This window comes from Nyctereutes procyonoides, unplaced genomic scaffold (genome assembly GCF_905146905.1).
Source record: "Nyctereutes procyonoides isolate TBG_1078 unplaced genomic scaffold, NYPRO_anot_genome, whole genome shotgun sequence".
Lineage (NCBI taxonomy): Eukaryota > Metazoa > Chordata > Mammalia > Carnivora > Canidae > Nyctereutes > Nyctereutes procyonoides.
In genome coordinates this window covers 26832118-26847729 of record NW_026575142.1, presented here as the reverse complement: position 1 = coordinate 26847729, position 15612 = coordinate 26832118, and the positions used below count along the sequence as shown (strand labels likewise).

Genomic DNA, 15612 nt, shown 5'->3' with positions numbered 1-15612 from the left:
CATGATGACACTAAACTCATATCTGTCAATAGTAACTCTGAACGTGAATGGGCTTAATGACCCATCAAAAGGCGCAGGGTCTTGTGTGGAATCAGAAAAGACCCCAAACAGCCAGGGGAATTTTAAAAAAGAAAACCATATCTGGGGGCATCACAATGCCAGATTTCAGGTTGTACTACAAAGCTGTGTTCATCAAGACAGTGTGGTACTGGCACAAAATCAGACATATAGATCAATGGAACAGAATAGAGAACCCAGAAGTGGACCCTGAACTTTATGGTCAACTAATATACGATAAAGGAGGAAAGACGATCCACTGGAGGAAAGACACTCTCTTCAATAAATGGTGCTGGGAAAATTGGACATCCACATGCAGAAGAATGAAACTGGACCACTCTCTTGCACCATACACAAAGATAAACTCAAAATAGATGAAAGATCTAAATGTGAGACAAGATTCCATCAAAATCCCAGAGGAGAACTCAGGCAACACCCTTTTTGAACTTGGCCACAGTAACCGGAGAAGGACAAACAGTGTATGTTCTCATTCATTTGGGGAATATGAATAATAGTGAAAGGGAATATAAGGGAAGGGAGAAGAAATGTGTGAGAAATATCAGAAAGGGAGACAGAACATAAAGACTTCTAACTCTGGGAAATGAACTAGGGGTGGTGGAGGGGGAGGAGGGCGGGGGGTGGGGGTGAATGGGTGACGGGCACTGAGGGGTACACTTGACGGGATGAGCACTGGGTGTTATTCTGTATGTTGGTAAATTGAACACCAATAAAAAAAAAGGAAAAAAAAGTTTGCAATAAAGGTAAATGATTAAAAATAAAATAAAATAAAAACAGCATTGTTCAGGGGCACCTGGGTGGCTCGGTCAGTTAAGTGTCCAACTCTTGATTTCAACTCCGGTCATTATATGAGGATTGTGAGATCGAGCCCAGTTATGGAGCCTGCTTAAGATTCTCTCTTCTTGGGACACTTGGGTGGCTCATCTGTTGAGCGTCTGCCTTCACCCCAGGGCATGATCCTGGTCCAGGGATTGAGTCCCACATCAGGCTTCTTGCATGGAGCCTGCTTCTCCCTCTGCCTGTGTCTCTGCCTCTCTCTCTCTGTGTCTCTCATGAATGAATAAATAAAATCTTTAGAAAAAAAAAAAAAGATTCTCCCTTTCCCACTGCCCCCCCCCAATAAATAAGTAAAGCTTCATATAATGTTATTTCTACATACTCCACTTTTCTTGTTTAGAGAATCAGTCCCTTCCAGACATCAGTAGTTGACCAGGGCCCTACTCTTTCTGGATTGACTTCTTTGCCTGTAGCAACTGTTTGAACATGTACAGGACAAGGGCAGACCAGCCAGCTGCACTAGCTCTACTCTTGATCATCTGATCTTGACCCTGACTGAAGAACCTAGAATCTGGTATCTGAGTAGCCTGAGCCTACATCCTGCCCCCCGACCCCTGTACTCCAAAGCAGGCCCTCTTCTGTTTGGTGCTGTGGGGTTTTTTTGTTTTTTGTTTTTTTTGGTGCTATGGTTTTTTTACCATAGGTTTACAGTCTTATTTTTCTGACTTCACACTAATGGCATTTTCTAAATTTCTAGGCTGATTTTCTTATCTTGAAAAATGCCTTTTCTGTAATTTTGTGGTGTTTTGAGTTGGAAAAGAGAAGAAATGTGTGCTCATCATGCCTTTTGATCCAGTCATCACACCTCAGCTTTATTCTTTTTTACGGATTTTATTTATTTATTTATGAGAGACACAGAGAGGCAGAGACATAGGCAGAGGGAGGAACAGAGGGAGAGGCAGGCTCCCCACAGGGAGCATGATGCAAGACTTGATCCCTGGACCCTGGGATCAAGACCTGAGCCAAAGGCAGACACTCAACCACTGAGCCACTCAGGCATCCCTCTTTTTATTAACTCTTAACATTCCAGGCTTCTCCTTTTTCCTCATCTGTGTGTTGTAACCAATCCCAGATCCTACAAGGTGAGCCTGTAGAACTTTCCAAAAAGAGATTTCCATTTCTCCTTCTTTGCTGTTTGTAACAAATAAGATACTTTTGGGATTTATTAAACAGTTTTTCAGTGTTTCCCTATGTTACAGGAACCATGTCCACACTTTGCACACTCCAAGGAGCATCATTCATATAGAATACAATGTGAACTGCTGCCTGTAGATATGAACAGAGTTGACCCTGACGTTACATATTAACTGTGGGTTTTGTTCTCAGAAACTATTAGTGAATGGTAAATGGGGTTGCAGACATTTTATTTTGTGACGTAAGCCCCTTTTTTATTGAAATAAATACCTTCAAGACATTTATGAGTTATAAAATTTAGTGTAGGTTTTTTTAGTGTAGTTTTATAACCAGAAGTAAACCATAGTATTTAAACTGTTATACACTATTGCATTCTATTTATAAATACTCAAGTTTTTCTACTTATAGATCACATCTAATAATAATTTATCAGGGATCCCTGGGTGGTTCAGCTATTTAGCACCTGCCTTTGGTCCAGGGCATGATCCTGGAGTCCCGGGGTCGAGTCCCACATTGGGCTCCCTGCATGGAGCCTGCTTCTCCCTCTGCCTGTGTCTCTGCCTCTCTCTCTCGCTCTGTGTCTCTCATGAATAAATAAATAAAATCTTAAAAAAAAAGAATTTATCATGTTCTGCTGCATTAATATTTTTCCTTTTTCATGAGAAAAACTATAGAAGAGTGCAAAAAATGCATATACAGCTAAAAAACATTAAAAACCAAAAACATCCATTGATAATTACCCATACCAGTCCAGCACTCCAAAAGTTCTTAGTGTCCCCTCTGAAATCTCCCCACAGAGAAGATTCTACTCCTTGTAGAAGTAACCACTCCTCTGACACTCTTCTGACTTTTTTTTTTCCTCTGACTTTAATAGTCATTTCCCTGATACCTACAAATGCATCCTTAATAAAGTTTTATCTTGCCTATTTTTTAAACTTTACTGACCTGGAATTCTACTGTTTGTATTCTTTTGTGACTTCCTTTATTCAACAGTATGCTTGTGAGAGTCATTCTTGTTGTATAGTGCTGTTGTTTACTTGTGTTATGGATGAAACCATGTGTGACTGCACAATTTACCCATTTTACTGTTAATTGTCATATAGCTTGTTTGTGTTTCAGAGCTTCCACAGAGTGCTGCCATGACCTTATTTCTGTGGCTTTCCAGGTGTTTGTGTGCGGGAATGTTTCTATATAATTGGGACTAGAATTACTGGCCTATAGAATATATTTATCAGGAGCTTAACTAGGTATAGGTAGATATCCAAATGTATTCCCAAGTGATGGCTCCTTTACATACTGATCAGCAGCCTATGATATTTACCAGTGTTCTATATCTTCACCAAAATTTGATATTGAAAAATGTTTTGTCATTCTGAGGCTTGTTTAATTGATATCTCATTGTAGTATGAATTTGCATTTTTCTAGTTACTAGTTTTCTAGTTTTGGCCATCTAGATTTCCTCACCTCTGAAAAGCCTATTTACACCTTTTGCATTTTTTTTTAATATCAGGTTATGTTGCACTGATCTTTTGGTTGTAAAAATAAATCCAGAAACCAAAACACTTAACTGCTATATATAGTTTATTCTCCAGAATTACTATGCTGTTTGGCATATATATCTCTTCTAAACAAATTCTTGCCAAGAAGTTTAAATTTTTTGGATGAACTGTCTGATTAGAAGTTTAGTATGTAACTATCTGTAAGCTTCCTAAAGAGTTGCAGATTTTAGAAATGGTTCTTACTTCTAGGATATTTTAAAACTCTAACTGTGAAAAGTTCATCTAGTACTCCTTTTAGAATTCTAGAATAGATTCCATATGGTCCTGAAGGTGTTTAACTTCTGAAGCATATTCCTGATTTCCCAGTACCTCATTCTTCTATAGTTCCAGTTTTGTTGTAAGTAAAGCAAAGAAACTTGTCTTTGTTATGTAGGATGCTCAGTGATTTTTTTCTGTTTATTGTTAGAGTATTTTGTTCATCTAATGCTTATTCAAAAATATTTATTATCCTATATTATTAATATCTTAGTTTAAATCAAATTTAAATATTTGTGCGTTTTGAAATGGTTGTCCTTAGTCATCCATAGCATTTTCTGAGTGTTGAAAATGAAGTCATGAGATATGTTATAGTTCAAAATACTAACGCAAAAGAGAGAAAAAAATATATGGATTCCAGTTTATATCACTGGATAAAATGAAATAAAGTATATTTAGTATATTTTGGCCAAAAAATTGTCAGTAAGGACAATAGAAATGAGTAAATAAAGGAAAATACAGTATGTAGTTGATCTTGTATCCCAGAGAGATTTATCACAGAGATAATTTTGTGGATTGGTATCATCTGTGTTAAAAGTGATTATAGATACTGAGTCATAGGTTTTGTGCATGTATATTACATGCATAGCTGTTTGTTGCATCCATACCCTGCATTTATTACATCCACAGCCTCAAGATTCAGTATTCACTCTTGAATGTATATGGCCTGCAACCTTGGGCAGGACAATTTCCCGTTACTCAGTGATAGTTCACTCTAAGATTGAGATACACACACACACAATTATACTACAGTTGCACATAAAAACTTCTTTGTCTTCAATAAAGATTATAGTGAAAGTACATAGTCTGCCTTCCAAAAAGTATTTTTACAAGGCACAAAAGAATGCAGTTCAACAGAATGATAAAAATAGACCTGGGCAAAGAGGAAATTTAGTAAGTAAAGCCTGGGATGAAATGAGAAGATACTTGTAAGAGTTGGTCAAATATTCATCTCAGCTTTGTATAGCCAAACAGAGAAACAGCACTAAGATTTCTGCTGTCCATGATGCCTTCAGGAAAGGCACAGCTTCCTAAGCTCCAGGTGCCTTTTTACAGATAGCTGTGATATGATAGACAGCATTCTGAAAACTGAAGAACACTCACATCAATTCAGAATGTAGAAATTGTCTTATCTTAGTGTCTGCCTCAGACACTTGAATGTTTGCTTCAAAAGGAAAGACCTTCCTGAACTTGCTTTCACTGTTCCAACCTTTAATTTTAATTAAAAAGAATACAACCATTAGCCAAATTTGATTAAAAGTATAAAGACAGTAATAATAAAGGCAAATACAAGTTTGTTACAAAACTGTTAGTTTTTGATCTATAGCTCTTTGGATCATAACCTAACATGTCTAACCTTGTTTGTTAATAGCAATCCAGTAGTTTATAGACATCTGCTTGTCTGCATAGTCCTTCTCTTCTTGAGGTCAAACTTACTCTTCTTCTTCCATTAACTGCCCTTCCTGTGCCCCCCCCCCCATCCCACCTCCCATTAAGGTCTGAGCTCGTAAGGAGTAGGAGGTGTCATTCATTTTGTCCCCATTCCTGTAACTGATAGAAATAACTGAATCCCTTCACCATCCTACTCATCCCCTCCTGAAGGGATACATTTGTATCTGTTCCTGTATGTGTACATCTGTAACTGGACGTGGACATGTCCCAAGGAGCCTGAAGATGAGGTGTACACTCACACGTCCCTCTCTCCTATCATCTTAAGTACTGATAACAATACAGTATAAAATCACCTTGACTTAGGAGCAGCTTTGTCTCCTGCATGGTTCACTCATTCTGCTCTTAACCTGAAGTGCCTAAATCTTTTCCCCAGTGTGCTGCTAAGCTAACCTCAATATAAGACCCCACATTTATTCCTGTTGTTTTTATCTCATAGAGGCAGCTCATTACAGCAGTATAGCAATGTTTTTTATATTTTAATTTATTATATGAATTAATTCAGTATTCATTGTCATTGAAGAATTTGAGCATGCCTTTGTATTCTTTATAGCTAAAGTTTTTGGTTAGGATTGGGTCATGATCAGAGTTCTCTGGCATTACATTGGAAACCTTTATAGAATTATATGTTTCCTTCAGCTATTTACAGACTGTGAGAGTCAGCAGTTGCCCTGTACCAGACCCATTTCTCCGCTGATTATAATATCATGGGGACTTCTACTATACACGCCTCACTGGAGTCTAGACACACTGCATTTCCATGGTTACGCTGCCAAAGACAGAAATTAGAACAGCTTAATGTGACTTTTCTTTGGTGTGCCCCTTTCTGGTTCTCACAGATCATCTCTTGGATAAAATCCTTATAAGAATCTCACCTAAGATCTATGTCTAGCTCTAGTTTCTGATGTGAAGAGAGTCTACTTTCTTTTTTTCAAAAACAGCAATGGCATTTTCCTGCTTCCAGTTTCCTGGCACCTCTATCATTCCCTGTGATTCTCCAGAGAGCCCCCCAAATGGTTCAGTTTTCTAAGGTCCCTGGAATGTGATTGTCCAGATCAGGCAAGCTGAGGTCATTGAAGGAAGCATAAGGCCTTATTTCTCATGGTCCCTTTGCTATATAAGCACTCATTGTTTTCTGGTGGGTTTTTTTTTCCCTTTGCTAATGGGAAATATCAAAATCCTGTGACTCTAGTTTTAGCTTGATTCCTATGACTCCTTAAATTGTTATGAGGACTACAAGAAAGTGGCTAGAAGACCTTACTAAGTTTAGAACTTGTCAGTACTGTGACATCCCTCCTCTGCCCAGTGTTGGTTATGTTATTTGGGGGCTGTTCCAAGAAATGAGGGGCTGCGAAGTGTCTCACCCTCAGGCATGCATGGGCACCGTGGTCATTCTTCAGCCCAGCAGTGTTAGCAGTTGTCTGCAATGCCTTTCAATCTTTGAGGAATCATAGAATAAAAAACATCATCCCTGCCTATGAAAATCTCCTCTCCTGCCAGGTATTAGTTTCTTTTACAAATTCATAAGTGCTTCACAGCCTCTACCTGTCAGCTTTGGTGGTGTTATACCATTGCTTGCATCTTGCTGTACATGGCCCTGATCTGATTGATATTTTGCTGCCTCAGCTAGATGATGAGGCACTAACGGTCAGTGACTCTGCTTTATGCTCACACCTCTTATCCCCCTGCACATTATGCGGGCAGAGTGGTATTCGGAAAATGGTCATCTGATATTGATCCTGAACAGTAGGAATCATCAAAGTAACATTGTGAAATTAAAGTGTGGTATACCTACAGTGATGTAATAGAATTACAATAATACAATTATATCTTTCAGTAAAGCTCCTCCTATTTATATAAAGAATTAATAATTCCCCAGTGATGTTTGTATTTTCTCCTTTTCTCAAATTCTTTTTGTTCACTGAATTTATGTTTCTCTTTTCCTTACACATTGGTATTTCATGATATTATACTCTTGACATTTAAAATTTTTGATTCTTGGCATTATTTGTTTCACTGTTGCGTAGTAACATTTTTGTTCTTTGCCACCATCTGCTTATTTTAAGGTGTGTAGTTTTTCAGTGGCATAGAATACTTTCATATCTTTACTTGCCTTAAATATTAATCTAGGATTTTTATGTGAGGCATTTTTTTTCTTCACAGACTTCATCTCATTTCTAGTGAGCACCCAATAAATAAAAAAATGGGACATTTTATTCAGTTGATGATATTTTAAGTATATTTTATATCTCAGTAAGCCTACCACATAATACTGAAAAATAAAGATTCCCATAAAATCCTTCCATTTTGTTGTAGAAAGAATTAGTAAGCCCTTTTTTAAGGGGGAAAGTAGGATTCAACAAAGTGGTAACTTGTTTTTGGGCACTTAGGTTTTGATCCTAGACCCACTTATCTAAGACTAAATGAAGTTCCTCTTCTACTCATACCTTCTCCTTGCAGGTGAGCTCCATCTAAGCTTGGGCACCATAAAAATGAACAATAGAGAATTCATGTGCTAAAATAGGTATATGGGCTCTTCATGAAGCTGGCATTAGGGAAAATATACAAATTCATCATGTTCACTGCCCATTTTGGCCTACTAATATGCAAGAATATAGCAACTACTGTTAGAAGCCTGGAACCTAAACCCTCCTTCACTAATGTAAAAGTCAGAAGAGTGAGGATGATAGATGGAGAGAGGTCCGGTGGTATACATATCTTCCCCTGTCTTACAGATGGTGATTTTAGAAATAGCAAGCTGATACTGAAACTTAGGAGAATGGGGGGAAAATCCTCAGATCATACTATGGAATTGAACACTGTAGAAGTTGATTTTAAAAAATCAAAATATAACTATAGAGTAATAGGAGAAAACTATGAAGAATGTCAAGAATAGTATTTATGATCTGACATCTCCATATGTGAGTATACAGAGTAACACATTGAACAAATAAGGTCTCATGAGCATCATAGCACTTGGTGAGATTAGCTTGATGACTGCAGTGAGACATGGAGAAGATGGTCAGTCCTTCATTTGTATATTCATTTATTCAGCAAACATGGATTGAATACCTGTTACATATGCCAGGCACTAGTCTAGTCTCATAGATGATAGACTGCTCTCAAGGAAACAAACTGCTGTGTAAACTAGTTATTAAAATATTTATAAAAAAATATTTACAACATCTTAGGTAGGAATCTTTTCCCAGTCTTCCAAATTTATGAAAAGTCCATATCAGGTCACTGGTCTAGCAGGCACACCATTCTCGGTGTGTTATCTTAGGAGAGGCGCTCTGTTACTTGTTTAGGACTCATTCTTCTTTCACAAGTTGCAGGCCTGAAAAATAGACCCTCTTTTTAAACACCATCTCCATAGCCATTGTCATTTTTGGGTAATCAGATTCTTCTAAGGAAACCACGTTAGCTGTAATACTCCACCAAAGATATCCTTATTCTGGTTATTAATGCCTTCCGTTTCTTTTAAATACAGGAGACTTTTGTTTATTTTCAAGCCCAAGTTTTAAACCTTTTTTTTCCCTGTTGCATAAGCCTCTTCTGTAACTGGTAAAGCATTTGTGTATTTGTAGACGTCCTCTTGTATGTGTACTTTACAAACTGGCCCCTGTTGCAGTCTAGAGGATTTATTATTATTTGTTTCATGATATGATCATATTTACTTACTGTTATTTTTTTTAAGATTTTATTTATTTTTTTTTAATTTTTATTTATTTATGATAGTCACACAGAGAGAGAGAGGCAGAGACACAGGCAGAGGGAGAAGCAGGCTCCATGCACTGGGAGCCCGACGTGGGATTCGATCCGGGGTCTCCAGGATCGCGCCCTGGGCCAAAAGCAGGCGCCAAACCGCTGCGCCACCCAGGGATCCCTATTTATTTATTCTTGAGAGACACACAGAGAGGCAGAGACACGAGCAGAGGGAGAAGCAGGCTCCAAGCAAGTTCCCCACAAGGAGCCTGATGTGGGACTCTATTCCAGAACCCCGGGATCACGCCCTGAGCCAAAGGCAGACACTCAACTGCTGAGCCACCCAGGCACCCCTACTTACTTTATTCGATTTAAAAAATCAGCAAATCAACAAGCTTCTAACGGCTTTCTTGTCCTTGGTACATTTTTAACTAAGAGCCTTCCCCCACAACACTTTTATGCCATTTTTTTGCTATGATGTTCATACATTTTCTTAGTATGTGTTTTATTATTACTATTACTATTATTATCATTTTAGTATTTAGTCATACTAGCTGTATGTTTGGTCTTAGATGTTATATTTTAAAAATCAGATAGCTAGGATACCTGGGTGGCTCAGTGGTTGAGAGTCTCCCTTTGGCTCAGCGCATGATCCTGGGGTCAGGGATCGAGTCTCACATTAGGCTCCTTGTGGGGAACCTGCTTCTCCCTCTGCCTGTGTCTCTCATGAAGAAATAAATAAAATCCTTTAAAAAAAAATCAGATTGCTGTGAGGAGTTGTGTGCGTAGAAGTGTAGTATTTCCTAGGAGCCATCTGCAGATCCTGTCCCTGTCTGTTCCTGCATAGGAGCCCAGGAGCAGGTGTTAACTCTTTGCCTGCTTGTTTGCAGGAGGAATGCCCGCTCCCGAGCAGGCCTCACTGGTGGAGGAGGGGCAACCGCAGACCCGCCAGGAAGCTGCCTCCACTGGCCCAGGCATGGAACCCGAGACCACAGCCACCACTATTCTAGCTTCTGTGAAGGAGCAGGTACCTCCTCTTAGTGGAATGTGCAATCAATTATTTCTTCAATGCCTTTAAAAATTAATCTTTGGTTGTGTTTTAAATTTGTCTAACGTCCTTGATGCCTTCACGTTTTTTAATTATAAGGTGTTTACATCCCTGAGTACATTGGGATGACTGGCACGTAGAGCCGCTCCAGGTGCCAGTCAGAATCGGAACATGCAGGATACTTGTGCGTCTGCAAGTAAGGACAATATCGATGGTGATTGGTGTCTCTGTCTCTCCCACATTGCAGAGTGTGTGCATGCACGCAATCCTTGTAAAGCATATTTTACACTGCTGACTTCTCTATCAGGACTCTGGCAACTTGAGGCCTGTAGTATCTTAGAGATGTTGAACATTTTAACATTGTAACATAGGTATCCTGTAGGGTTGTCTCTGTGATTTTTGGATAAAGGCTATATTTGTTGTGTTTGTCTGAATCAAAGTATATTCATTTTGTGAGCTAGTGTTCTAAAACTTGTCAAACTGTGCCAGTTTGCTTCAGTGTCATGTTTATGTTGACTTTTCTTAAGGTACTTAATACCTTGTATCCTTCACATACAAGTGGCCTTCTAAATTAGATCTTATCAGTTGTGCTGAGAGAAATTGGAATGCCTGAATTTAATTTCTTTAGACTTAAAAGCTTAATAAGGTGAATGTAAGTTTAAAGCTCCAGGGATAGTTAGTTTTCTTTTCTGCCCCCTCCCTCAAAAACAAAACAAAACAAACGAAGAGGTGTTCTATGAGAGTTTTTCTGTTGGAAATAAGTTAATAATACATTTTTTTTAACCTTATGATTAAACCACTGTCTTTTTTTCTCAAGAGTTACAAACTTAAGTGTATATTTGCTGGAATATCCTTTCAGAAATCAGTATCAGCAATTCAGATGACTAATGATGAGAGTAAAGAAATATTTCATACCTCATTATTCTACTGTTTGCTGTAACTTAAAGCTAAGCATGTAGAATAAAAGAATACTCCAGAATGATATTTGACATTAGAGCTATGTTTTCAAGAAAAATTATTTCATAGCTTACTCTAATAGCAAGATATATTTTCCTTCCCCCACTGAAACTTGAAGTTTCCAAAACATTCCACAAACTAAAAATTTGAGAAAACACACAAAAAAATTATAGTCAGGATTGTTTTCGTTTTCTACCAAACTATAGATTATCCAAACTTTTCTCACCTCTGAGGTGAGAAAATGAGGAAGAAAGGACTCTTTTCTTATTGTACTTCATAGTTGTCGAGATTTGACCCAAGAAGCTGTAAAATGCCCAGAACTGACATAAAGCTAGAAACTGTGTTCAGTAAACACAGCTACAGGAACTTTGCATTTGTACCTTGAGACCAGATGATACCTTACATGTTGAAGAAAATTGGAAAACTATCATGATTTTGGCACTGGAATTCCTTGAGAGTCTCAAATGACTTCAATGTTCTGTCTTTTGGGATAAATAGTGTTCTGAATGAGTATTTGCTGGGAAATAGCATGAAAGGTTCCTGTTTCTGAAGATAGCCTAAAGAATGCAGGTATTTGATATTTATGAGAAGAATTACCATATATATCCCAAATTATTTAGTTAGTGGGAGGATAAACTCTACTCTGATATTCCTGTTCTAAGAATTTGAATCCATTAATATATGTTTGCAGTTTTCATGCCTAATTTCTTTTAAAATTGTTTATCAGTGCTCAGTACTAAGCATTTCGTTTAACCCAAGACACCATATCCATCTCTAGTTCCAAAATAGTCACCTGATTTTAAATAGCCACCTTGAGCTTCTGTAGAACTTTTGTGCTGCCATGCAAGATCCTCTAATTTCTTTATAGTTGGGGTAGAAATTTCCTTTTTTGGGAGGGGAGGGGGTAGAAATTTCTTAGGGCTTTCCTGAAATGGCACTCCCTATCATCTGCCCAATGAGACAGCACAGAAAAGTCAAGAATAAAAAGCTAGTTAGTATTCACCTTATATATTTGATTTGAAAATAACTAATCAGAATGTGACATTCTTAATTGTATTAGGCCCAAATGAAATAGTTAATGTCCTTGATCATGTCTTATGTCAAAAGAATAATCTTCTGGGTGGGATATATAATTTTTTTTTAAGTTTCACTACAATGTAATGTTCACAGCCATGGAGTGAAAACATGAACTGCTCTGATCTCAAAGAAAAGACCTTGTTTGATGGCAGCCATGTCTCAGGAAGGATGTTTTATTGGGGTGCAGAAAGAAGAGACGTTTAGTGCAACTGAGTAGATAGCCTGGGTTCCTATCCTGCACGTACTACTTTCTGTGTAATCTTAGGAAGATTACTTAACCTCTCTGTTCCTTCGTTTCTCATCCATCTGTAAATTGGTGACAATGATAGTTATTGAGGACATTAAATTAACCATTATAAAATGCTTGCAGTGATGATTGACACTTAGTAAATGCTCACAGTAAAGGTTAATATTATTATTATTTTTAAAGATTTTATTTATTTATTCATAAGAGACACACAGAGAGAGGCAGAGACATAGGCAGAGGAAGAAGCAGGCTCCCTCCAGGGAGCCCAGTGCAAGACTCATTCCTAGGCCCCAGGATCATGATCTGAGCCCAAGGCAGACGCTCAACCACTAAGCCACCCAAGTGCCCCCCAAGGTCTAATATTAACTATTTTAATCAGCATTTCTACCTAAGAAGAAAAGGCCTCTCTTAGGAGGAACTGGTATTTTTGTTTTTAAGTATATATGGGGATTCAGTGAGCCTTCTTTGGACATTGATATGAAGATAAAACAACTTTGTCAAGGTTGAGCTATGTTTATGCTATGACAATATTTTAATTCTACATGGCATTCAACTTTCAAACCTTCACCTTGCTGGTCTCACAAATTAGAACAGTTTTATGTATGTATTATAAGAAATCGAGCATGTAAAAATAAATTTCACCAGCATGCTGATTTAGTGCAACCCAAACATGATGTCAAAGCACTTAAAGAATTGGAAAATAATGTCTTTTAACACACACCTGAATTTTGAGAGGATAAGTTTGGGTTCTTCTTGAGTAAAGCAGTCTCATTAGCAAAGCATTAGTCTGTTAATATCTGAAATTGGATTTTGGGTGTCAAAACACAATTATATTTTACTCTACTAGGCCACACTTTCCTTAGGATCCCAAAGACAGAAGCTGTTCCTTATTCCTTGACAAAATGTTGACATTCACATTCTCTCTCTTTTATAAAGTGATAACCTTCTATGTTGATGTTAGTTACTTAAGTGCATACCTACCCAGTGACAGAAAAAATCCTTGCTCTTTGGCAGATAGAAAGAAGGAGCCTACCTGTGTTCGAGCATTGTCTCTTTGTGAAGCCACTTGTACCCCAGCTGAAGTCAGATCTCTCCTCCTCTTTAGCACTTTATAACAGTGCTTTGACTCTTATTGTATGCTCCCTTGGATTATATGATCAGCTACCTGATGACAGAGCCATGTTTCATACATTGTTTCATGCATATGTTACAGGCTTCTCCTCTAGAGCCTTTAATAATATTAGACTTGCAATAAACCGATTGCTCAGGAAGGGTGTGGATGAATAATACTGGCTCTCAGATTACTTCGTAACCAACCTAACTGTTTTGTGAAGATAATAGGACCTTTAGCCACATTCATAGAACATTACTGAGCAAGAGAAGTTCACAGATAGCACTGATAAATGGAGCTACTCAGACATATATTCTTATCCTTAAGACAATTTGAATGGAATGTATCCATATTGACCTAGGAATTAAATCTGATCTCTACATGGAGCAAACTAAAATTTTATTTGCTATTAGTTGTCAAATAATGACATAGATGTTATGAATTTCACCTCCCATCTGTCCAACTTAGCTGAAAATTAAGTGTGCAGAAAGGAGGACGTGGTTTATCTTGGTGATGTCACAAAATATCCACCAGCATAATATTTACCAAGTGATAGAAGTAACCCCTGAGGAAATCTCTTCAAGGATCATACTTTAAGAGAACTAAAAATCATCCCATGGGAATAACAAAATAATGTGATCTTTGAATTCAAATCTGAAATTACATGAAGTGCCAGTTAAACATAAGCCACTACTTGGCTATAATCAGAATCAGCATTGGTCATGTTCTCCTGTTCAGCTCAATTCCAAATAAAGATCCAGGAGTCCATGATGAATACAGATATTGGAAACAAGAAATATTTTTGTGTATCCCGATAGTTTTCAAGTATCTGGCCAATTTAAGAATGGTCTGTGCCTAGCTTAGTATCTTACATGTAGTAAGACAAATAAATACGGCCAAATGTGGTGCCCTCAAAGGGCCCTGCTTCCTTTGAAATCCTTAGACTTAAATGATTGAGTTCTCCTTGAAGTGGTTGGTAAATATTTGGATGCAGTAGAATTGGAATTTGATAAGACACTGGCTACTCATCCAGAGCTCTGCCACTAGCCCTGCAACTTGGATGTGGCAGTGTGCTACCTTCACAGGTACAAAGAGCCAAGGGCTGAGTATAGGACCTTACCATCAACTGGTAGAGTATATTGTAGTTTTGTTTTGTTTTAAGGATTCTATCTATTTATTCATGAGAGACACAAAGAGGGGCAGAGACACAGACAGAGGGAGAAGCAGGCTCCCTGCAGGGAGCCCAGTGTGGGACCTGATCCCTGGACCCAGGGTCACGCCCTGAGTCGAAGGCAGACACAACCACTGAGCCACCAGGTGTCCCGATATTGTAGTTTCTATAACTGATAGGATGTAATCAGGATTGTAGAAACACTCTTTGAAAGACTATATGGCCTATCATAGGGTTAAAAAGCATATTTCATGGCTCTATATAGGATGCAAGTTGGTTTGTATTCTGCAGAATCACACATAATATTTATTACAGTCTTTTATCTTGTCATAAAATAGCTTGCATAATTGAAATCTCTATTTGAACTTGGCCATAGTCAGGCACTCTCCCATTCTGCTGTTCCCTCAAAAACCGCACTCTCATATTTTTGGTTTCTGATTTAAGAAGTTTGGAAACGACATTTAAGGTCTAGGCCAATCTAGGTAGCATGAAATCGTAAGCACAAGAACAGATTTGGTAAAACATGCTCATTTTACGTATGCTTTTCTTACTCTGGTGAAATCCTGAATTAGGTACTAATTGTTATCTTTGATGAGTGAAAATTGCATTGTTCTTTACTGGTGAGGCTCTCAGAAGCCTCAAGACAATATTTTCTGACTTCAGTGAAAATTTCAATTCTACCTTCGGTGTATCTGTATTAACTTAAGTGATATTTAAATATCAAAGACTGAAAGGAGAGTCCTTAAAGATCCTTAATTTTTAAAGATAGAATAAGGAACTTTGGAGCCAACAGTGCCCTATTGATATCACTTCATTTTTACGTGGATATGTTAGCTTCATACACACCCTTCCTGTATGGCGGAATGCCCAGAACTGAACAAATTCCAGTGCAATTATTTACTTTATTCCTCTGAAACTGAAACAACTCAACTGTTGTGCACCTGCCTTTGCAGCTTCCTTTTATTTGGCCCCTAAGTTTATTTACAA

General features: G+C 37.9%; 1 protein-coding gene across 6 annotated transcripts in view; it reads left to right on the top strand.

Moving 5' to 3' along the window:
- The window catches only part of PKP4 (plakophilin 4), a 234776-nt gene that overhangs the window by 63755 nt on the left and 155409 nt on the right, over positions 1 to 15612 (top strand). For all 6 annotated transcript variants that reach the window (XM_055307842.1, XM_055307841.1, XM_055307844.1 and 3 more), the window contains exon 2: positions 9905 to 10041. In XM_055307842.1, the coding sequence (XP_055163817.1) occupies positions 9910 to 10041 (132 nt within the window). In that variant the 5' untranslated portion in view covers positions 9905 to 9909. The remainder of the gene's footprint in view (positions 1 to 9904; positions 10042 to 15612) is intronic.